The sequence below is a fragment of the Agelaius tricolor genome, unplaced genomic scaffold, assembly GCF_023055355.1.
Source record: "Agelaius tricolor isolate 1412-34295 unplaced genomic scaffold, bAgeTri1.0.p SCAF_100, whole genome shotgun sequence".
Lineage (NCBI taxonomy): Eukaryota > Metazoa > Chordata > Aves > Passeriformes > Icteridae > Agelaius > Agelaius tricolor.
Window position 1 is genome coordinate 93,857 of NW_027269360.1, and position 23,002 is coordinate 116,858.

At 59.8% G+C, this 23,002-nt stretch overlaps 3 protein-coding genes and 1 long non-coding RNA gene across 4 annotated transcripts in view; all 4 read left to right on the forward strand.

The window, feature by feature from the left end:
* The window catches only part of GPT (glutamic--pyruvic transaminase), a 31,169-nt gene extending 29,456 nt beyond the window's left edge, over nt 1-1,713 (forward strand). The window contains exon 11 of the mRNA XM_071419137.1: nt 1,455-1,713. Coding sequence (XP_071275238.1) covers nt 1,455-1,545 — 91 coding nt within the window. The 3' untranslated portion in view covers nt 1,546-1,713. The remainder of the gene's footprint in view (nt 1-1,454) is intronic.
* A 4,120-nt stretch (nt 1,714-5,833) lies between these two features.
* TMEM276 (transmembrane protein 276) lies at nt 5,834-12,014 on the forward strand. Its single transcript, XM_071419138.1, has 3 exons — nt 5,834-5,903; nt 8,112-8,203; nt 11,477-12,014. Exons 2-3 carry the CDS (start codon nt 8,126-8,128, stop codon nt 11,975-11,977), a joined length of 579 nt encoding a protein of 192 aa, XP_071275239.1. The 5' UTR covers nt 5,834-5,903; nt 8,112-8,125; the 3' UTR covers nt 11,978-12,014.
* A 550-nt stretch (nt 12,015-12,564) lies between these two features.
* LOC139586015 (uncharacterized) lies at nt 12,565-14,845 on the forward strand. The gene is made up of 4 exons (XR_011677429.1): nt 12,565-13,010; nt 13,281-13,418; nt 13,466-13,864; nt 13,986-14,845. It is a non-coding gene; the product is annotated as an uncharacterized lncRNA (long non-coding RNA).
* A 3,435-nt stretch (nt 14,846-18,280) lies between these two features.
* The window catches only part of ZFTRAF1 (zinc finger TRAF-type containing 1), a 41,047-nt gene continuing 36,325 nt past the window's right edge, over nt 18,281-23,002 (forward strand). Inside the window, 1 exon segment of the mRNA XM_071419114.1 lies at nt 18,281-18,682. Within this exon segment, the coding sequence (XP_071275215.1) occupies nt 18,353-18,682 (330 nt within the window). The 5' untranslated portion in view covers nt 18,281-18,352.

A 23,002-nucleotide genomic window follows, 5' to 3' on the forward strand; every position in this document is an offset into this window, starting at 1 on the left:
TTCCCCCAAAATTTTCCCAAATTTCCCCGTATTTCCCCAAATTTTCCCCAATTTCCCCCAATTTCCCCAAATATTCCACAAATTTTCCCCAAATTTCCCCAAAATTTCCCGAATTTTCTGAAATTTCCCCAAATTTTCCCAAATTTTCGCCAAATTTCCCCAAATTTCCCCCAAAATTTTCCCAAATTTCCCCGTATTTCCCCAAATTTTCCCCAATTTCCCCCAATTTTCCCAAATTTCCCGAAATTTCCCCAAAGTTCCCCAAGTTTTCCCAAATTTTCACCAAATTTCCCCAAATTTTCCTGAATTTTCCCAAATTTCCCCGAATTTTCCCAATTTTTTCCAAAATTTTCCCAAATTTCCCCAAATTTTCGCCAAATTTCCCCAAATTTCCCCCGAATTTTGCTAAATTTTCCCAAATTTTCCGCAAATTTCCCCAAATTTTCCCAAAATTTCCCCAAATTTTCACCAAATTTTCCCAAATTTCCCCCAATTTCCCCCAATTTTCCCAAATTTCCCCGAATTTTCCCTAAATTTCCCCAAATTTCCCCCAAATTTTCCTGAATTTTCCCAAATTTTCCGCAAATTTCCCCCAAATTTTTACCGAATTTCCCCAAATTTTCCCCGAATTTTCCCCAAATTTTCCCCGAATTTTGCCAAATTTCCCCCAAATTTCCCCAAATTTTCCCCGAATTTCCCCAAATTTCCCCAAATTTTCCCCGAATTTTGCCAAATTTTCCGAAATTTCCCCAAATTCCCCAAATTTCCCCAAGTTTTCCCAAACTTTCGCCAAATTTCCCCAAATTGTTCCCGAATTTCCCCAAATTTCCCCAAATTTTTCCCGAATTTCCCCAAATTTTCCCCGAAATTTTCCCGAATTTCTCCAAATTTCCCCCAAATTTCCCCAAATTTTCCTGAATTTTCCGCAAATTTTCCCAAGTTTTCCCCAAATTTTCGCCAAATTTCCCCAAATTTCCCCCGAATTTTGCTAAATTTTCCCAAATTTTCCGCAAATTTCCCCAAATTTTCCCAAAATTTCCCCAAATTTCCCCCAATTTCCCCCAATTTTCCAAATTTCCCCGAATTTTCCCTAAATTTCCCCAAATTTCCCCCAAATTTTCCTGAATTTTCCCAAATTTTCCGCAAATTTCCCCCAAATTTTTACCGAATTTCCCCAAATTTTCCCGAATTTCCCAAAATTTTCCCCGAATTTTCCCCGAATTTTGCCAAATTTCCCCCAAATTTCCCCAAATTTCCCCAAATTTTTCCTGAATTTCCCCAAATTTCCCCAAATTTCCCCGAATTTCTCCCAAATTTTCCCCGAAATTTCCCCAAATTTTCCCCAAATTCCCCCAAATTTTCCCCAAATTTTCCCCAAATTTCCCCAAATTTCCCCAAAATTTTCCCAAATTTCCCCGAATTTTCCCGAAATTTTCCCAAATTTCCCTGCCCAGGATGACGATCCTGCCGCCCACGGAGAAGCTGCGGATCCTTCTGGACAAGCTCAGCTCCTTCTACACCAAATTCGTCCAGGAATTCTCTTAACCGGGGGGGGGGCGGTGGCCACGCCCCCTTTGTCCCCTCCCTGTCCCCTCCCTGTCCCCTCCCTGTGTCCCCTCCCTGTGTCCCCCGGGTGCCCTTTTCCGTTTTTTGGGAATGGCGGGGCAGGTCCCCCGCCCCTCCCGTGTCCCCAAATAAAGGACAGTGACCGGCGGTGGTGGCACCCACGGGGGGGGGGGTGGATTTTGGGGGGATTTTGGGGGATTTTGGGGGGATTTTGGGGGGATTTGGGGGAGTTTTGGGGGATTTTGGGGAGTTTGGGGTTGGGAGAATTCCGGCGGGTGTTGGGTGTGGAGCAGCGGCGGGGACAGAGCCTGGAGTTAAAGCCCAAGTCCTGGAATGCCAAAGTTCCCAAATCCAAGAGGATCCTGAAATCGCAGGGTCCTGAAATGCCCAAAGTCGGAAATCCCAAAGTCCCCAAATCCTGAAATCCCAAAGTCCCGAAATCCCCAAAGTCCCGAAATCCCAAATCCTGAAATTCCAAATCCCAAAACCCCAAATCCCGAAACCCCAAATCCCAGCGTATCCTGAAATCCCAGTGTCCCAAAATCCCCAAATCCCCAAATATCCAAATCTCAAAGTCCCGAAATCCTGAAATCCTGAAATCCCAAGTCCCCAAATCCTGAAATCCCCAAATCCTGAAATCCCAAATCCCGAAACCCCAAATCTCCAAATCCCAAATCCTGAAATCCCAAATCCCCGAATCTCCAAATCCCTAAATCCTGAAATTCCCAAATCTCCAAATCCCAAAGTTCCCAAATCTCCAAATCCCAAAATCCCAAAATCCCCAAATCCTGAAACCCCAAATCCCGAAACCCCAAATCTTCCAAATCCCAGCATCCCCAAATTCAAGAATATCCTGAAATCCCAGTGTCCCAAAATCTCCAAATCCCAAATCCCCAAATCTCCAAATCCCCAAATCCTGAAATCCCAAATCTTCCAAATCCCAAATCCCCAAATCCCAGCATCCCCAAATTCAAGAATATCCTGAAATCCCAGTGTCCCAAAATCTCCAAATCTCCAAATCCCAAATCCCCAAATCTCCAAATCCCAAAGTCCCAAAATCCCCAAATCCTGAAATCCCAAATCCCAAAACCACAAATCTCCAAATCCCAAAGTCCCAAATCCCAGCATCCCCAAATTCAAGAGTATCCTGAAATCCCAGGGTCCTGAAATGCCCAAATCCCCAAATATCCAAAGTCCCAAAATCCCCAAATTCTGAAATCCCAAATTCTGAAATCCCCGAATCCTGAAATTCCAAATTTTCCAAATCCCAAATCCCAGCATCCCCAAATTCAAGAGTATCCTGAAATCCCAGTGTCCCAAAATCCCCAAATCCCCAAATATCCAAATCCCAAAGTCCCAAAATGCCCAAATTCTGTAATCCCAAATCTCCAAATCCCCAAATCCTGAAATCCCAAATCCCGAAACCCCAAATCTCCAAAGTCCCAAATCCCAGCATCCCCAAATCCAAGAGTATCCTGAAATCCCAGAATCCCAAAATCCCCAAATCTCCAAATCCCCAAATCTCCAAATCCCAAAGTCCCAGAATCCCCAAATTCTGAAATCCCAAATCCCTAAATCCTGAAATCCCCAAATCCTGAAACCCCAAATCCCAGCATTTCAAAATCCCAGCGTATCCTGAAATCCCAGGGTCCCAAATCCCCAAATCCCCAAATCCCCAAAAAGTCCCCAAATCCCAACATCCAACAAGCCCAAAACCCAAAATCCAACAGTCCCAAAATTCCAGCGCTCAACATCCCAAATCCCAAAACCCCAATATCCCAAAACCCAAAATTCAAACGTCCCAAAATCCCAAAATCTCAACATCCCAAAATCTCAAAATCCCAAAATCCAACATTCCAAATCCAACATCCCCAACATCCAAAAATCCCAACATCCCAGAATTCCAGCACTCAGCATCCCAAATCCCAAAATCCCAACACCCCAAAATCCCAAAATCCAACATCCCAAGACCCCAAAATCCCCAAATCCCACATCCCAGAATTCCAGCGCTCAATACCCAAAATCCCAAAATTCCAGCACTCAACATCCCAAAATCCCCAAAATCTCAAAATCCCAAACCCCAAAATCCCAACAACCCAACACCCCAAAATCCCAACACCCCAAAATCCCAAAATCCAACATCCCAAAATTCCAGCACTCAACATCCCAAATCCAAAAATCCCAACATCCCCAAATCCCAAAATCCCAAAATCTCAAAATCCCAAAATCCAACATTCCAAATCCAAACACCCCAAAATCCCAAAATCCAACATCCCAGAATTCCAGCGCTCAACATCCCAAAACCCAAAGTCCCAACACCCCAAAATCCCAAAATCCAACATTCCAAATCCAACATCCCCAACATCCCAAAATCCAACATCCCAAAATTCCAGCACTCAGCATCACAAAACCCCACAATCCCAAAATTCCAGCACTCAACATCCCAAATCCCAAAATCCCAACAACCCAACACCCCAAAATTCAAACACCCCAAAATCCAACATCCCCAAAATTCCAGCACCCAACATCCCAAAACCCCACAGTCCCAAAATTCCAGCACTCAACATCCCAAAATCCCAAAATTTCAAAATCCCAAGATCCCAAAATCCAACATTCCAAGTCCAACATCCCCAACATCCAAAAATCCCAGCATCCCAGAATTCCAGCACTCAACATCCCAAATCCCAAAATCCCAACACCCCAAAATCCCAAAATTCAAAATTCCAAGACCCCAAAATCCCCAAATCCCACATCCCAGAATTCCAGCGCTCAATACCCAAAATCCCAAAATTCCAGCACTCAACATCCCAAAATCCCCAAAATCTCAAAATCCCAAACCCCAAAATCCCAACAAGCCAACACCCCAAAATCCAACATCCCCAACATCCAAAAACCCCAGTGTCCCAAAATTCCAGCACTCAACATCCCAAAATCCCAAAATCTCAAAACCCCACAATCCCACAATCCCAAAATCCCACATCCCAAATCCCAAAATTCAAAGATCCCAAAATCCCAAAATCCAACATCCCAAAATTCCAGCACTCAACACCCAAACCCCAAAATTCAAAGATCCCAAAATCCCAAAATCCAACATCCCAAAATTCCAGCGCTCAACATCCCAAATCCCAAAATCCCAAAATCCCAAAATCCCAAAATCCCAAAATCCAACATTCCAAATCCAGCATCCCCAACACCCAAAAATTCCAACATCCCAGAATTCCAGCACTCAACATCCCAAATCCCAAAATCCCAACATCCCAAACCCCAAAATTCAAATGTCCCATAACCCAAAATCCAACATCCCCAAATTCCAGCACTCAACACCCAAACCCCAAAATTCAAACATCCCAAAATCCCAAAATCCAACATCCCCAAATTCCAGCTCTCAGCACCCAAAACCCCACATCAATCTACACCCGGTGTCTCATCCTGAGCCCTAATTACCCTAATTAGCCCCTCCCACTCATAACCACGCCCACAATCCCATCGCCCTGGTCTAATTACCCTAATTAGCCCCGCCCACATCAAAGCCACACCCACTACCCCATCCCCAGCCCTCTCTGCCCTAATTAGCCACGCCCACTCGCAACTCAGCCAATCCCAGCCCTCTCTGCCCTAATTAGCCACGCCCACCATAACCAACCCAATCCCCAGCCCTCTCTGCCCTAATTAGCCACGCCCACCCATAACCCAGCCAATCCCAGCCTTCTCTGCCCTAATTAGCCCCACCCACCCATATCCCAGCCAATCCCAGCCCTCTCTGCCCTAATTAGCCGCGCCCACCCATAACCCAGCCAATCCCAGCCCTCTCTGCCCTAATTAGCCACGCCCACCCATAACCCAGCCAATTCCAGCCCTCTATGCCGTAATTAGCCACGCCCACCCATAACTCACCCAATCCCCAGCCCTCTCTGCCCTAATTAGCCACGCCCACCCATAACCCAGCCAATCCCAGCCCTCTCTGCCCTAATTAGCCACGCCCACCCATAACCCAGCCAATCCCCAGCCCTTTCTGCCCTAATAGCCCCGCCCACCATAACTCAGCCAATCCCCAGACCTCTCTGACCTAATTAGCCACGCCCACACCAAGCCACGCCCACACAATGCCCGTATATGGCTCGTCAGCCCCGCCCAGCAGATCTCTCAGCCAATCAGAAATTGGCTACGCCCCTGTAGGGCTTTCAGCCAATCAGCGCGCTCGGTAGCGCCCCTGTAGGGCTCTCATCCAATCAGCGCCCTCGGTCGCGCCCCCGTAGGGCTCTCAGCCAATCAGCGCGCTCGGCCACGCCCCCGGCCCCGCGCGCGCTCCGGGCTCACGGCCGCTGCCGGAAGTGGCGGTACCGGGGGGGGACACGGGGACAGAGGGGGGGACAGGGGGGACAGGGGGGACAGGGGGGGACTGGGGACATCTGGGGGACACCGGGACAGGGGTGGGGACACGGGGACAGCGGGACAGGGGGGACAGGGGGGGATTGGGGACATCTGGGGGACACCGGGACAGGGGGGACAGGGGGGGATTGGGGACATCTGGGGGACAGGGGGGACCAGGGGGGGACCAGGGGGGGATTGGGGACATCTGGGGGACACCGGGACAGGGGTGGGGACACGGGGGGGGGGGGTTGGGGACATCTGGGGGACATCTGGGAGACATGGGGACACCGGGACAGGAGGGGATTGGGGGGATTGGGGACATCTGGGGGACACCGGGACAGGGGTGGGGACACGGGGGGGGGATTGGGGACATCTGGGGGACACCGGGACAGGGGGGACAGGGGGGGACAGGGGGGGGATTGGGGACATTTGGGGGACACGGGGACATCGGGACAGGGGGGACGGGGGGGACTGGGGACATTTGGGGGACATGGGGGACACCGGGGCAGGGGTGGGGACACGGGGTCATCTGGGGGGGTTGGGGACAGCAGGAGGGGGGCGGGACATGGGGACAGGGGAGGGGACAGGGGGACAGGAGGGGACACGGGGACAGGGGAGGGGACAGGGGAGGGGACAGGGGACACGAGAGGGACACGGGGACAGGGGAGGGGACCTGGGGACAGGAGGGGACACCGGGATAGGGGAGGGGACCGGGGGACAGATGGGACAAGGTGGGATTGGGGACAATGGCCGGGGGACACGGGGACAGGGGGGACGGGAGGGGACAAGGGGGACACGGGGGGGTTGGGGACACCGGGGACAGTGGGACAGGGGAGGGGACAGAGGGACATCAGGGGGGCTTGGGGACATCTGGGGGGACAGGGGACATTGTGGGGGTGCTTGGGGGACACCGGGGGGACAGCGGGACAGGGGCGGGACAGGGGGACACCGGGACAAGGGAAGGGACACGGGGACTGGGGGGGGCTTGGGGACATCTTGTGGGGGGATTCGGGACACTTGGGGACATTGGGGACACTGGGGACACTGGGGACACTGGGACAGGGGGGGCACAGGGACAGGGGGACACTGGGGGGGCTTGGGGACACTGGGACAGGGGTGACACAGGGACAAGGGGACATGCGAGGGGCTTGGGGACATCCGGACAAGAGCAGGACACAGGGACAGAGGGACATGGGGACAGCGGGGGGGGACACTGGGACAGGGGAGGGGACACTGGGGGACATGGAGGGGACAGGGGAGGGGACACTGGGAGGGCTTGGGGACAGCGCAGGGGGGGGACAGGGACACCTGGGGGACATGGGGACACCTGGGGAGGCTTGGGGACATTGGGGACACCGGGAGGGGACACAGGGGGGGCTTGGGGACATCTGCAGGATTTGGGGACACCGGGACAGGGGTGGGACACCGGGGAGGGACACGGGGACACTGGGGGGGCTTGGGGACAGGGAAGGGGACATGGAGGGGACACCAGAGGGGCTTGGGGACACCTTGGGGACATGGAGGGGACACTGGGGAGGGCTTGGGGACACCTTGGGGACATGGAGGGGACACCTTGGGGACACTGAGGGGGCTTGGGGACACCTTGGAGACATGGGGGGGACACCAGGGGGTTGGGGACACCTTGGGGACATGGAGGGGACACCTTGGGGCCAGGGGAGGGCTTGGGGACACCTTGGGGACACCTTGGGGACATGGAGGGGACACTGGGGGGGCTTGGGGACACCTTGGGGACATGGGGGGGACACCAGGGGGTTGGGGACACCTTGGGGACATGGAGGGGACACCTTGGGGACACTGGGGAGGGCATGGGGACACCTTGGGGACATGGAGGGGACACCGGGAGGGCTTGGGGACACCTTGGGGACACCTTGGGGACACTGAGGGGGCTTGGGGACATGGGTGGGACACCGGGGAGGGCTTGGGGACACCTTGGGGACACCAGGAGGGGACACCAGGGGGGCTTGGGGACATGGAGGGGACACTGAGGGGGGTTGGGGAGGGCTTGGGGACACCAGGAGGGGACACCAGGGAGGGCTTGGGGACAGCTTGGGGACACTGAGGGGGCTTGGGGACACCTTGGGGACACCTTGGGGACACTGAGGGTGGTGGCAGTGTGGGGGAGGGGACCCCGTGACCTCGCGCTGTCCCCGCAGGTCCCCCTGGAGCCATGGGGGACACCGGGGTGGCCTTGGCACACGCCCTGCTCTGTGTCACCAGCCTGGGCTGCGCCCTCGCCGCCAGACAGGTGGGGACACCCTGGGGACACCTTGGGGACACCTTGGGAACACCCTGGGGATACCAGGGACACCCTGAGGACACCTTGAGGACACTGGGGACACCTTGGGGACACCCTGGGGACACCCTGGGGACACATTAGGGACAGCGGGGACACCCTGGGGACACCTTGGGGACACCTTGGGAACACCCTGGGGACACCCTGGGGACACCTTGGGGACACTGGGGACACCCTGGGGACACCTTGGGGACACCCTGGGGACACCCTGGGGACACCTTGGGGACACCTTGAGGACACCTTGGGGACACCCTGGGGACACCCTGGGGACAGCTTGGGGACACCCTGGGGACACCCTGGGGACACCCTGGGGACACATTAGGGACACCTTGGGGACACATTGGGGACACCTTGGGGACACCCTGGGAACACCTTGGGGACACCCTGGGGACACCCTGGGGACACTGGGGACATTGGGGATATCCCAGGGACACCTTGGGGACACCCTGGGGACATTGGGGACACCCTGGGGACACCGGGGACACCTTGGGGACACCTTGGGGACACCCTGGGGACAGTGGGGACACCTTGGGGACACCTTGGGGACATTGGGGATATCCCGGGGACACCCCAGGGACACCCCGGGGACACCCCGGGGACACCCCGGGGACACCTTGGGGACACCCTGGGGACACCCTGGGGACACCCTGGGGACAGCTTGGGGACACCTTGGGGACACTGGGGACACCCTGGGGACACCCTGGGGACACCTTGGGGACACCCTGGGGACACCTCGGGGACACCCTGGGGACACCTTGGGGACACCGGGGGCACCCAAGGGACACCGGGGACACCCTGGGGACACCCTGGGGACACCCTGGGGACACTGGGGACACCTTGGGGACACCGGGGAGTGGGGACAGCAGGGGCAGGGGGGACAGTGTCACCTATGCCACCTGTGTCACCTGTGTCACCTGTGCCATGCCCTGACCCCTGACCCCACAATGTCCCCACAATGTCCCCATGACATCCCCATAATGTCCTCATGATGTCCCCACGATGTCCCCTCAATGTCCCCATGATGTCCCCAGAGGTGACAGGCCCGGCCACCACCCCATCCCCATGATGTCCCCACAATGTCCCCGCCATGTCCCCTCAATGTCCCCACCGTGTCCCCACAATGTCCCCACCATGTCCCCACAATGTCCCATTGATGTCCCCAGAGGTGACAGCTGTCCTGGCCACCACCCCTGTCCCCGCCATGTCCCACAATGTCCCCACAATGTCCCCCTGATGTCCCTGCCATGTCCCCACAATGTCCCCATGACATCTCCATGATGTCCCCACAATGTCCCCATCCCTGTCCCCTCAATGTCCCCATAATGCCCTCACCATGTCCCCACCCCTGTGCCCACAATGTCCCCCCGATGTTCCCCTCAATGTCCCCTCAATGTCCCCATGACATCCCCACAATGTCCCCTCAATGTCCCCTCGCTGTCCCCCTGATGTCCCTACAGGTGACAGGCGCCCTGGCCACCACCCCTGTCCCCATAATGTCCCTTTGATGTCCCCACAATGTCCCTTCCATGTCCCCTGATGTCCCCATGACGTCCCCACCATGTCCCAACGATGTCCCCTCTATGTCCCCATGACATCCCCACAATGTCCCCACCATGTCCCCCGTGTGATGTCCCCCTGATGTCCCCACCATGTCCCCCATGTAATGTCCCCCCGATGTCCCCGCAATGTCCCCATGATGTCCCCACCATGTCCCCCCTGTGCTGTCCCCTGCTGTCCCCATGTCCCCCCCATGCCCTGCGATGACAGTGGTGGCGGTGGCACTGCTGCTGGTGCTGATGGTGACACTGGGGTGACACTGGGGTGACAGTGGTGGTGGCACTGGTGGGACATTGGTGGTAGCATTGGGGTGGCACCCTGGGATGTCCCTGTGACGTCCCCACCGTGTCCCCCCTGTGCTGTCCCCTCTGTCCCCATGACGTCCCCATGTCCCCCCGTGATGTCCCCACCATGTCCTCCTGATGTCCCCGTGATGTCCCCACCATGTCTCTGTGATGTCCCCATGATGTCCCCTGCTGTCCCCCTGATGTCCCCATGATGTCCCCCTGATGTCCCATGATGTCCCCCTGCTGTCCCCATGTCCCTGTGATGTCCCCTGCTGTCCCCTGCTGTCCCCATGATACCCCCATGCTGTCCCCTGATGTCCCCTCTGTCCCCTGCTGTCCCCATGATGTCCCCCTGATGTCCCCCCTGTCCCCCCTGGGATGTCCCCATGATGTCCCCTGATGTCCCCATGACATCCCCATAATGTCCCTACAATGTCCCCACCATGTCCCCACAATGTGTGCCCATGACATCCCCACCATGTCCCCCCTGTGATGTCCCCATGCTGTCCCCATGCTGTCCCCTCTGTCCCCATGGCACCCCCATGTCCCTGTGATGTCCCCTGCTGTCCCCATGTCCCCCTCTGTCCCCCTGATGTCCCCCTGATGTCCCCTGCTGTCCCCATGTCCCTGTGATGTCCCCTGCTGTCCCCATGATACCCCCATGCTGTCCCCTGCTGTCCCCTGATATCCCCTCTGTCCCCCTGATGTCCCCCCTGTCCCCCCTGTGATGTCCCCATGCTGTCCCCTGATGTCCCCACTGTCCCCCTGCTGTCCCCATGTCCCTGCTGTCCCCATGTCCCCCCTGTGATGTCCCCATGGCACCCCCATGTCCCCCCTGTGATGTCCCCTGCTGTCCCCTGCTGTCCCCGCTGATGTCCCCTCTGTCCCCTGCTGTCCCCCATGCTGTCCCCCATGCTGTCCCCATGCTGTCCCCGCTGATGTCCCTGCTGTCCCCCATGCTGTCCCCTGATGTCCCCTCTGTCCCCGCTGTCCCCCCTGTGATGTCCCCATGCTGTCCCCGCTGATGTCCCCGCTGATGTCCCTGCTGTCCCCCATGCTGTCCCCTGCTGTCCCCATGCTGTCCCCTGCTGTCCCCGCTCATGTCCCCTCTGTCCCCATGCTGTCCCCTGATGTCCCTTCTGTCCCATGCTGTCCCCATGCTGTCCCATGCTGTCCCCCATGCTGTCCCCCATGCTGTCCCCTGATGTCCCTGCTGTCCCCCATGCTGTCCCATGCTGTCCCCTGATGTCCCCTGCTGTCCCCTGCTGTCCCCATACTGTCCCTGCTGATGTCCCTGCTGTCCCCCATGCTGTCCCCATGCTGTCCCCCATGCTGTCCCCCGCTGTCCCCTGATGTCCCCTCTGTCCCTGTGTCCCCGCAGGTGACCCCTGGCCCGGCCGCCGGTTTCCTGCTGCAGGCCCTGGTGGCCGCCAGCTCCGCGCTGTCCCCTCCGTGTCCCCTCCGCGCTGTCCCCGAGGTGCCACCGCCGCCATTGTCCCCGCCGGGCTCCTGGATCTGCTCGGTGCTGTCCCAGCCCTTGGTGGCCTTCGGGTGCCACCGCCTGAGCGGCGACGGCGCCACCGCCGGGCTCCTGCTGGCCTCGGGCACCGCGGTGGCCGCGCTGGCCGCGGGGTGGCCGCGCTTCGTCACCCAGGGCCACTTTGTCCCCGCGGGTCACTTTGTCACCGCGCTGACGGCGGCCTCGCTGCTGGCGCTGGCGCTGCTCACCGGGAGCGTCCCCGGGGCGGTGGCGGCGGCGCTGGTGGCGCTCGGGGACGCGGTGGCACCGGGGGCCGTGCCCTGGGTCAGGGCGGCCGCCAGCGTGGCACTGCTGGGGACACTGCGGGAGCGGGGCAGGGGACACTGCTGGGGACACCACTGAGGGGACAACAGAGGGGACACTGCTGGGGACACTGCAGGGACACCGGGGTGGTGGCACTGCTGGGGACACTGCGGGAGCGGGGCAGGGGACACTGGGGACAGCACTGAGGGGACACTGGGGACACTGCTGGGGACACTGCGGGAGCGGGGCAGGGGACACTGGGGACACTGCTGGGGACACTGCAGGGACACCGGGGTGGTGGCACTGCTGGGGACACTGCGGGAGCGGGGCAGGGGACACTGCTGGGGACAGCACTGAGGGGACACTGGGGACACTGCTGGGGACACTGTGGGAGCGGGGCAGGGGACACTGCTGGGGACACCACTGAGGGGACACTGGGGACACCGGGGTGGTGGCACTGCTGGGGACACTGCGGGAGCGGGGCAGGGGACACTGGGGACAGCACTGAGGGGACAACAGAGGGGACACCGGGGCAGGGGACACTGGGGACAGCACTGAGGGGACACTGGGGACACCGGGGTGGTGGCACTGCTGGGGACACTGGGGGAGCAGGGCAGGGGACACTGGGGACACCACTGAGGGGACACTGGGGACAGCACTGAGGGGACACTGCAGGGACACTGCGGGAGCAGGGCAGGGGACACTGGGGACACCACTGAGGGGACACTGGGGACACTTCTGGGGACACTGCGGGAGCGGGGCAGGGGACACTGCTGGGGACAGCACTGAGGGGACACTGGGGGCACCGGGGCGGGGGCACCGCGGTGGGGACACCATTAAAGGCTGGGGGGCACCCAGCTGGTGGCACTGTGGTGGCTTTGGGTGGCACTGGGGTGGTGGCACTGGGGTCACAATGGTGTTGGAGGTGGTGACACTGGGGTGGTGACACTGTGGTGGTCGCACTCTGGGGACACCCATGAAGGACATCAGGGTGGCACTGGGGTGGTGACACTGCGGGGACACCGTTAAAGGCAGGGTGGCACCCAGCTGGTGGCACTGCTATGACAGTGGTGGTGGCACTGGTGGGACATTGGTGGTAGCATTGGGGTGGCACCCAGGTGGTGGCACTGGGGTGGCTTTGGGTGACACTGGGGTGGTGGCACTGAGATGACCGTGGTGGCACTGGGGTGACAGTGATGGTGGCACTGGTGGGACATTGGTGGTGGCACTGGGGTGACACTGGGATGGCACTGGGGTGACACTGGGTGGTGACACTGTGGGGACACCAGTGAGGGACACCAGGGGGGCACCGGGGTGGCTTTGGGTGACACTGGGGTGGCACTGGAGTGACACTGAGTTGGTGCCACTGGGGGGACACCATTAAAGGCAGGGTGGCACCCAGCTGGTGGCACTGTGGGGACACCCATGAAGGACATCAGGGTGGCACTGGGATGGTGGCACTGAGATGACCGTGGTGGCACTGGGGTGACAGTGATGGTGGCACAGGGGTGACAGTGATGGTGGCACTGGTGGGACATTGGTGGTGGCCCTGGGGTAGCACTGGGGGTGGCACTGCTGGTGGTGGAGGTGGTGGCACTGGGGTGACACTGGGATGGCACTGCTGGTGGTGACACTGTGGGGACACCGTTAAAGGCCGGGTGGCACTGGGGTCACACTGGGGTGGCTTTGGGTGGCACTGGGGTGGTGACACTGGGGTGGTGGCACTGAGATGACCGTGGTGGCACAGGGGTGACAGTGATGGTGGCACTGGTGGGACATTGGTGGTGGCCCTGGGGTGACCCTGGGTGGGGACACTGTGGGGACACCTATGAGGGACACCAGGGAGGCACCGGGGTGGTGGCAGTGGGGTGGCTTTGGGTGGCACTGGGCTGGTGGCACTGGGCTGGTGGCACTCTGGGGACACCTGTGAAGGACATCAGGGTGGCACCAGGGTGGTGACACTGTGGGGACACGATTAAAGGCAGGGTGGCACCCAGCTGGTGGCATTGGGGTGGCTTTGGGGGGCACTGGGGTGGTGGCACTGGGGTGGCACCCAGGTGATGGCACTGTGGGGGACACCCGTGAAGGACATCAGGGTGGCACTGAGATGACAGTGGTGGCACATGGGTGGCAGTGGTGGTGGCACTGGTGGGACATTGCTGGTGGCCCTGGGGTGGCAGTGGTGGTGGAGGTGGTGGCACTGGGGTCACACTGGGATGGCACTGCTGGTGGTGACACTGGGTGGTGGCACTGTGGTGACAGTGAGGTGGTGACAGACACTGTGGTGGCTTTGGGTGGCACTGGTGTGGTGGCACTCGGGTGGCACCCAGGTGATGGCACTGGGGTGGCTTTGGGTGACAGCAGGGTGGCACTGGGGTGGTGGCACAGGCGTGACAGTGATGGTGGCACTGGGGTGGCCCTGGGGTGGCAGTGGCAGTGGACGTGGTGGCACTGGGGTCACACTGGAGTGGTGGCACTTCAGGGACACCAGTGAGGGACACCAGGGGGGCACCGGGGTGGTGGCACTGGGGTGGCTTTGGGTGGCACTGGGCTGGTGGCACTGGGGTGCCGGCACTCTGGGGACACCCGTGAAGGACATCAGGGTGGCACCGGGGTGGTGGCACTGCGGGGACACCATTAAAGGCAGGGTGGCACTGCTGGTGGCACTGGGGTGGCTTTGGGTGGCACCGGGGTGGCACTAGGGTGGTGGCACTGTGGTGACAGTGAGTTGGTGACAGACACTGTGCTGGCTTTGGGTGGCACTGGGGTGGTGGCACTGTGGTGGCACTGGGATGCTGGCACTGGGGTGGCATTGGTGGTGGCACTGGGCTGATGGCGGTGGTGGCACTGGTGTGACACTGACAGTGACACTGCTGCAGGTGGCACTGCTGCTGCTGGTGGCACTGCTGGTGGCACTGCTGTCATCCTGCTGGTGGCACTGCTGGTGTCACTGCTGCTGTCACCCTGCTGCTGGTGGCACTGCTGTCATCCTGCTGGTGGCACTGCTGGTGTCACCTTGCTGCTGGTGGCACTGCTGCTGGTGGCACTGCTGCTGTCACTCTGCTGCTGGTGGCACCGTCAGTGTCCCCGGGGCGGTGGCAGCGGCGCTGGTGGCACCGGGGGCCGTGCCCTGGGTCAGGGTGGCCCCAGCGTGGGGACACTGCGGGAGCGGGGCAGGGGACACTGGGGACAGCACTGAGGGGACACCAGAGGGACACTGCGGGAACGGGGCAGGGGACACTGGGGACAGCACTGAGGGGACACCAGGGGGGCACCGGGGTGGTGGCGCTGTGGGGACACCATTAAAGGCAGGGTGGCACCCAGCTGGTGGCACTGTGGTGGCTTTGGGTGACACTCGGGTGACACTGGGGTGGCGGCACTGTGGCGGTGACACTGGGGTGGCATTGGGTGGCACTGGGGTGGTGGCACAGGGGTGGCACTGCAGGGACACCATTACAGGCAGGATGGCACCCAGCTGGTGGCACTGGGGTGGCTTTGGGTGACACTGGGGTGGTGACACTGGGGACACCCATGAAGGACATCAGGGTGGCACAGGGGTGGCACTGGGGGGACACCATTACAGGCAGGATGGCACCCAGCTGGTGGCACTGGGGTGGCTTTGTGTGGCACCGGGGCTGGTGGCACTGGGGTGACACTGGTGGCACAGGGGTGACAGTAATGGTGGCACCGGTGGGACATTGGTGGTGGCACTGGGGTGGTGGCACTGGGATGGCCCTGGTGGCACTGGTGACAGTGGAATGGCACTGGGGTGGTGGCACTGGGGTGGTGGCACACGAGTGGCACCATTGGTGGCCCTGGTGGCACTGGGGTGGCTTTGGGTGACACTGGGGTGGTGACACTGGGGTGGTGACACTGGGGTGGTGTCCCTGGGGTGGTGGCACCGGTGGCACCATCGGTGGCTCTGGGCAGGGCACCCTGAGGTGACACTTTGGGGTCCCTGCGGGGACAACTGGGGCTGGGGCAGGCCCCAGACAGGCCCTGACTGGTTTGTACTGGTTTGTACTGGCCCAGACTGGTTTGTACTGGCCCCGACTGGTCCAGACTGGTTTATACTGGTTTGTACTGGCCCAGACTGGTTTGTACTGGTCCATGACCACCCAGACTGGCCCAGACTGGTTTATACTGGTTTATACTGGCCCAGACTGGGCTAAACTGGCCCAGACTGGGCTAAACTGGTTTGTACTGGTCCAGACTGGTTTATACTGGTCCATGCCCATCCAGACTGGTTTGTACTGGTTTATACTGGTCCAGACTGGTCCCATACTGGTTTATACTGGTCCATACTGGTCTATACTGTCCTTACTGGCCCATACTGGTTTATACTGGCCCAGACTGGTCCAGACTGGTTTATATTGGCCCAGACTGGTTTGTACTGGTTTATACTGGCCTTACTGGGCTAAACTGGTTTATACTGGTCCATGCCCATCCATACTGGTCCTTACTGGTCCATACTCGTCTATGCTGCTCCAAACTGGTCCTTACTGGTTTATACTGGTCTATACTGGATTACACTGGTTTATACTGGTCCCAAACTGGTCCCATACTAGTTTACACTGGTCCAGACTGGTTTACACTGGCCCTTACTGGTCCATACTGGTCTGTAGTGGTTCAAACTGGTCCATACTGGTTTATACTGGTCCATACCAGTCCATACTGGTTTATACTGGTCCCATACTGTCCACACTAGCCTACACTGGCCTATACTGGTTTATACTGGTCCATACTGGTTCATAATGGTCCAAGCTGGTTTATACTGGTCCGTACTGGTCCATACTGGTCTGTACTGGTCCGTACTTCTTCAAACTGGCCCATACTGGTTTATACTGGTACATACTGGTCCAAACTGGTTTATGATGATCCACACTCATCCACACTGATCCATACTGGTCCATACTGGTTTATACTGGTTTATACTGGTCCCAAACTGGCCCATACTGGTTTATACTGGTTCAAACTGGTCCTTACTGGTTTATACTGGTCCATCCTCATCCATACTGGTTTATACTGGTCCATACTGATCCTTACTGGTCCCATACTGGTCTATACTGGATTATACTGGTGTATACTGGTTCAAACTGGTCCCATACTCATCCCATACTGGTCCATACTGGTTTATACTGGTTCAAACTGGTCCCATACTCATCCCATACTGGTCCATACTGGTTTATACTGGTCCATACTGGTTTATACTGGTCCATACTGGTCCAGACTCATCCAGACTGGTCCCATACTGGTCCATACTGGTTTATACTGCTTCAAACTGATCCATACTGGTCCTTACTGGTTCATACTGGTCTGTACTGGTTTATACTGGTCCAGACTGGTCCCGTACTGGTTTTTACTGGGTTATACTGGTTTATACTGGTCCATACTGGATTATACTGGTCCATATTGGTGTATACTGCTTCAAACTGGTCCCATACTCATCCCATACTGGTCCATAGTGGTCCATACTGGTCCAGACTGGTCCTTACTGGTCCATACTGGTTTATACTGCTTCAAACTGATCCATACTGGTCCATAGCAGCCCATACTGGTCCATACTGGTTTATACTGGTCTGTACTGGTTTATAATGATCCACACTGGTCCAGACTGGTTTATACTGGTTCATACTGGTCCATACTGGTCCATACTGGTCCCATAGTGGTTTAAACTGGTCCTTACAGGTTTATACTGGTCCCATACTGGTCCTTACTGGTTTATAACGATCCACACTGATCCAGACTGGTTTATACTGGTCCATACTGGTCCATACTGGTTTATGATGATCCACACTCATCCACACTGATCCATACTGGTCCATACTGGTTTACACTGGTCCATACTGGTTTACACTGGTCCATACTGGTCCATACTGGTTTTTAATGATCCACACTCATCCACACTGATCCATACTGGTCCATACTGGTTTATACTGGTCCATGCTGGTCCATACTGGTCCATACTGGTTTATAATGATCCACACTGGTCCAGGCTGGTTTATACTGGTTTATACTGGTCCGTACTGGTCCTTACTGAATTATACTGGTCCAGACTGGTTTATACTGGATTATACTGGTTAACACTGGTTTATAATGATCCACACTGATCCATACTGGTTTATACTGGTCCATACTGGTGGCCCCCAGCGCGCCCCCCCCCCCGCGCGCTCCCGCCACAAGCCCCGCCCCCAAACCCCGCCTTCTCCCGACTCCCCTCTCCCATTGGCCCAATCCTAATGACGTCACCAAACCCCGCCCCTCTACCGGCAGCCGCCGACCCTACCGTTGAAATCCCCGCCCCCGACCCCAAACCTCGCCCTCCCATTGGCCGCCTCACCCTTCGCTCCTCCCTCCTCGCCCTCCCATTGGCTCCCTCACTTCCCGCCCCGCCTCTCCCTCCCTCCCATTGGCTCCACCCCTGAGGGGAAGCCGTGAGGGCGGCCAAGATGGCGGCGGGGTGAGGCGGCGGCGATGGCGGCGATGTCCGGGCCGGAGGAGCGCGATGCCGGCGGCGGCCCCGCCGCTCCCTCCGCTCCTTCCGCGGCCGCTCCCGGTGCCGCAGCCGCGGCCGCTTTGGGAGGAGGCGAAAGCGGCGGCGCGGAAGAAGCGGCGGCGGCGGCGGCGCTGCTGTTGGAGGCGGGCGCCGATCCCGACGCGCCGCCCAAGAAGCGGCTGAGGGCGGCCGGGAGCGGCGGCGGCGGCGCGGAGGGGGCGGCGGGCAGCGTGAAGCTGGAGGAGCGCCTCTACTCCGTGCTCTGCTGCACCGTGTGCCTCGACCTGCCCAAGGCTTCCGTCTACCAGGTCAGGCGACACTTTGGGGACATGGGGACAGCGGTGGGACATTCCCCGGTGGCACCGGGATGAGGCTGAGGGGGCACCGGGAGGGGTCGTGAGGGGATTGGGGACAGGGACACCCCTTGGGGACACCCCCTTGGGGACACTCTCAGGGACAGGGACACCCCCTTGGGGACACTGGGACACCCCCTTGGGGACATGGGGACAGGCGGTGGTGGCACCGGGACCAGGCTGAGGGGGCAGCGGGAGGGGTCGTGAGGGGATTGGGGACGGTCCTGAGGGGTTTGGGGAGAGCGCCACCCCCTTGGGGACACTCTCAGGGACAGGGACACCCCCTTAGGGACACGGGGACACCCCCTTGGGGACACCCCTTGGGGACACAGGGACACCCTCTTGGGGATATGGACACCCCCTTGGGGACACCCCCAGGTGACAGGGCCACCCCCTTGGGGACACAGGGACACCCCCTTGGGGACACCTTCAGGGGACACAGGGACACCCTCAGGGGACAGGGACACCCCCTTGGGGACAGGGAACCCCTTGGGGACACTCTCAGGGACAGGGACACCCCCTTGGGGACACAGGGACACCCCCTTGGGGACACCCTCAGGGGACACAGGGACACCCTCAGGGGACAGGGACACCCCCTTGGGGACACAGGGACACCCCCTTGGGGACAGGGACACCCCTTGGGGACAGGGACACCCCTTGGGGGACACTCTCAGGGACAGTGACACCCTCTTGGGGACACAGGGACACCCTTTGGGGACACTCTCAGGGGACAGGGACACCCCCAGGGGACACAGGGACACCCCCTTGGGGACATGGGGACAAGCCCTGGTGGCCCTGTCACCCTCCATGGTGGCCCTGTCTCAACCCCCTGGTGGCCCTGTCACCCCATGGTGGCCCTGTCACCCTCCATGGTGGCCCTGTCACCCCATGGTGGCCCTGTCACCCCCTCTTGTGGCATCGTCACCCCCCCCCTTGTGGCACTGCCACCCTCCATGGTGGCACTGTCACCCCCCTTGTGGCATTGTCACCCCCCTCGGTGGCCCTGTCACCCCCCCTTGGGGACAGCCGGTGTCACCTCCAGGGTTTTTGTCACCCCCTGTCCCTTCAGGGCCACCAGAGTCCCCTCAGGGTGGCCCTGTCCCCTCATGGGCCACCAAAACCCCGCCAGGGGCCACCAAACTTCCTCAGGGGCCACCAAAGTCCCCTTAGGGCCACCAATGTCCTCTCCTGGGCCACCAAACCTCCCCAGGGTGTCCCTGTCCCCTCAGGGGCCACCAAACCTCCCCAGGGGTCACCAAAGTGTCCCAGGGCCCCCAAAGTGTCCCAGGGGCCACCAAACCCTTCCCAGGGTGTCCCTGTCCCCTCCTGGGCCACCAAAGTCCCCTCAGGGCCACCAAAACCCCCAAGGTTGTCCCTGTCCCCTCCTGGGCCACCAAATGTCCCCCAGGGGCCACCAAAAGGGTCCCAGAGTGGCCTTGTCCCCTCCTGGGCCACTGAATCATTTCCAGGGCCACCAAACCCTTGCCAGGGCCACCAAAGCCTCCAGGAGCCACCAAAGTGTCCCCAGGGTGTCTCTGTCCGCCCCAGGGCCACCAAAGTGTCCCCAGGGGCCACCAAACACCCCCAGGGCCACCAAACTCCCCCAAGGTGTCCCTGTTCCCTTCAGGGCCACCAAACCGTCCTGGTGGCCACCAAACTTCCTCAGGAGCCACCAAAGTGCCCCCAGGGCCACCAAACCTGCCCAGGGTGTCCCTGTCCCCTCCTGGGCCACCAAACCATCCCAGGGCCACCAAGGTCCCCCCAGGGCCACCAAACCTGCCCAGGGTGTCCCTGTCCCCTCCTGGGCCACCAAAACCATCCCTGGGCCACCAAAGTCCCCTCAGGGGCCACCAAGGCCTGGGGCCACCAAGGGCTCCTTTGTCACCCCCTGGGCCACCAAAGCCCTTGAAGGGGCCACCAAAAATGTCCCAGGGGCCACCAAAGTCCCCTCAGGGCCACCAAAACCATCCCAGGGTGTCCCTGTCCCCTCCAGGGCCACCAAACTGTCCCAGGGGCCACCAACACCTGGGGCCACCAAACACCCCCAGGGCCACCAAACTGTCCCAGGGGTCACCAAAGTCTCCTCAAGGGCCACCAAAGTGTCCCCAGGGGCCACCAAAGTGTCCCCAGGGTGTCCCTGTCCCCTGCAGGGCCACCAAAGTGTCCCCAGGAGTCACCAAACCTCCCCAGGGCCACCAAAGTCCCCTCAGGGCCACCAACTTCCCCCAGGATGTCCCTGTCCCTTTATGGGCCACTAAATGTCCCCCAGGGGCCACCAAAAGTGTCCCAGGGTGGCCTTGTCCCCTCCTGGGCCACCAAAGTGTCCCAGGGTGTCCCTGTCTGCCCCAGGGCCACCAAACTGTCCCAGGGCCACCAAACCTTCCCAGGGCCACCAAGGTCCCCTCAAGAGCCACCAAACCCCCTCAGGGTGTCCCTGTCCCCTCCTGGGCCACCAAGGTCCCCTCAGGGCCACCAAGGTCCCCTCATGGGCCACCAAACCCTGCCAAGGGCCATCAAGGTCCCCTCAGGGGCCACCAAAGTGTCCCAGGGCCACCAAATGTCCCCCAGGTGCCACCAAAAGGGTCCCAGGGTGGCCTTGTCCCCTCCTGGGCCACCAAAACCATCCCAGGGCCACCAAGGTCCCCTCATGGGCCACCAAAACCATCCCAGGGTGTCCCTGTCCCCTCCAAGGCCACCAAGGTCCCCTCAAGGGCCACCAAAGTGTCCCAGGGGCCACCAAACCCCCCCAGGGTGTCCCTGTCCTGTTCAGGGCTACCAAAGTCCCCTCAGGGCCACCAAAGCCCTTGAAGGGGCCACCAAAAATGTCCCAGGGGCCACCAAAGTGGCCTCAGGGGCCACCAAAACCATCCCAGAGTGGCTCTGTCCCCTCCAGGGCCACCAAAGCCTTCCCAGGGCCACCAAACTGTCCCAGGGCCACCAAAGTCACCTCAGGGCCACCAAACCCTGCCCAGGGTGTCCCTGTCCCCTCCAGGGCCACCAAAGTGTCCCAGGGGTCACCAAGCCCCTGCCAGGGCCACCAACATCACCTCAGGGCCACCAAACCCCAGGGCCACCAAGGTCCCCTCAAGGGCCACCAAAGTGTCCCAGGGCCACCAAAGTCCCCTCAGGGCCACCAAACCCCCCCAGGGTGTCCCTGTCCCCTCCTGGACCACCGAAGGCTCCCTCAGGGCCACCAAGGGCTCCTTTGTCACCTCCTGGGCCACCAAAGCCCTTGAAGGGGCCACCAAAGGGTCCCAGGGGCCACCAAAGGGTCCCAGGGGCCACCAAAACCATCCCAGGGTGGCCCTGTCCCCTCCAGGGCCACCAAACCGTCCTGGTGGCCACCAAAGCCTCCAGGGCCACCAAAGTGTCCCCAGGGCCACCAAACCTGCCCAGGGTGTCCCTGTCCCCTCCAGGGCCACCAAAACCCTCCTGGGCCACCAAACTGTCCTAGGGCCACCAGCATCACCTCAGGGCCACCAAACTTCCTCAAGGGCCACCAAGGTCCCCTCCAGGGCCACCAAAACCATCCCAGGGTGTCCCTGTCCCCTCCAGGGCCACCAAAACCATCCCAGGGTGTCCCTGTCCCCTCCAGGGCCACCAAAACCATCCCAGGGTGTCCCTGTCCCCTCCAGGGCCACCAAAACCATCCCAGGGGCACCAAACTGTCCCAGGGCCACCAGAGTCCCCTCAGGGTGTCTCTGTCCCCTCCACGGCCACCAAAGTCCCCTCAGGGCCACCAAGGCCTGGGGCCACCCAAGGCTCCTCCAGGGCCACCAAGGGCTCCTTTGTCACCCCCAGGGCCACCAAAGCCTCCAGGGGCCACCAAAGATGTCCCAGGGGCCACTAAAGTCCCCCAGGGTGTCCCTGTCCCCCCCTGGGCCACCAAAGCCCTTGAAGTGGCCACCAAACTGTCCCAGGGCCACCAAACCCCCCAGGGCCACCAAAACCATCCCAGGGACCTCTCTGTCCCCTCATGGGCCACTAACCCCCCCCCCCCCAGGGCCACCAAAGTGTCCCAGGGCCACCAAACCCCTCTGGGGTGTCCCTGTCACCTCAGGGCCACCAAAGTGTCCCCAGGGTGTCCCTGTCCCCTCAAGGGCCACCAATCCACCCCAGGGGCCACCAAAGTGTCCCAGGGCCACCAAAACCATCCCAGGGTGTCCCTGTCCCCTCCCGGGCCACCAAACCCTTCCCAGGGCCACCAAAGTGTCCCAGTGGCCACCAAAGTGTCCCAGGGCCACCAAAGCCTCCAGGGGCCACCAAAGTCCCCTC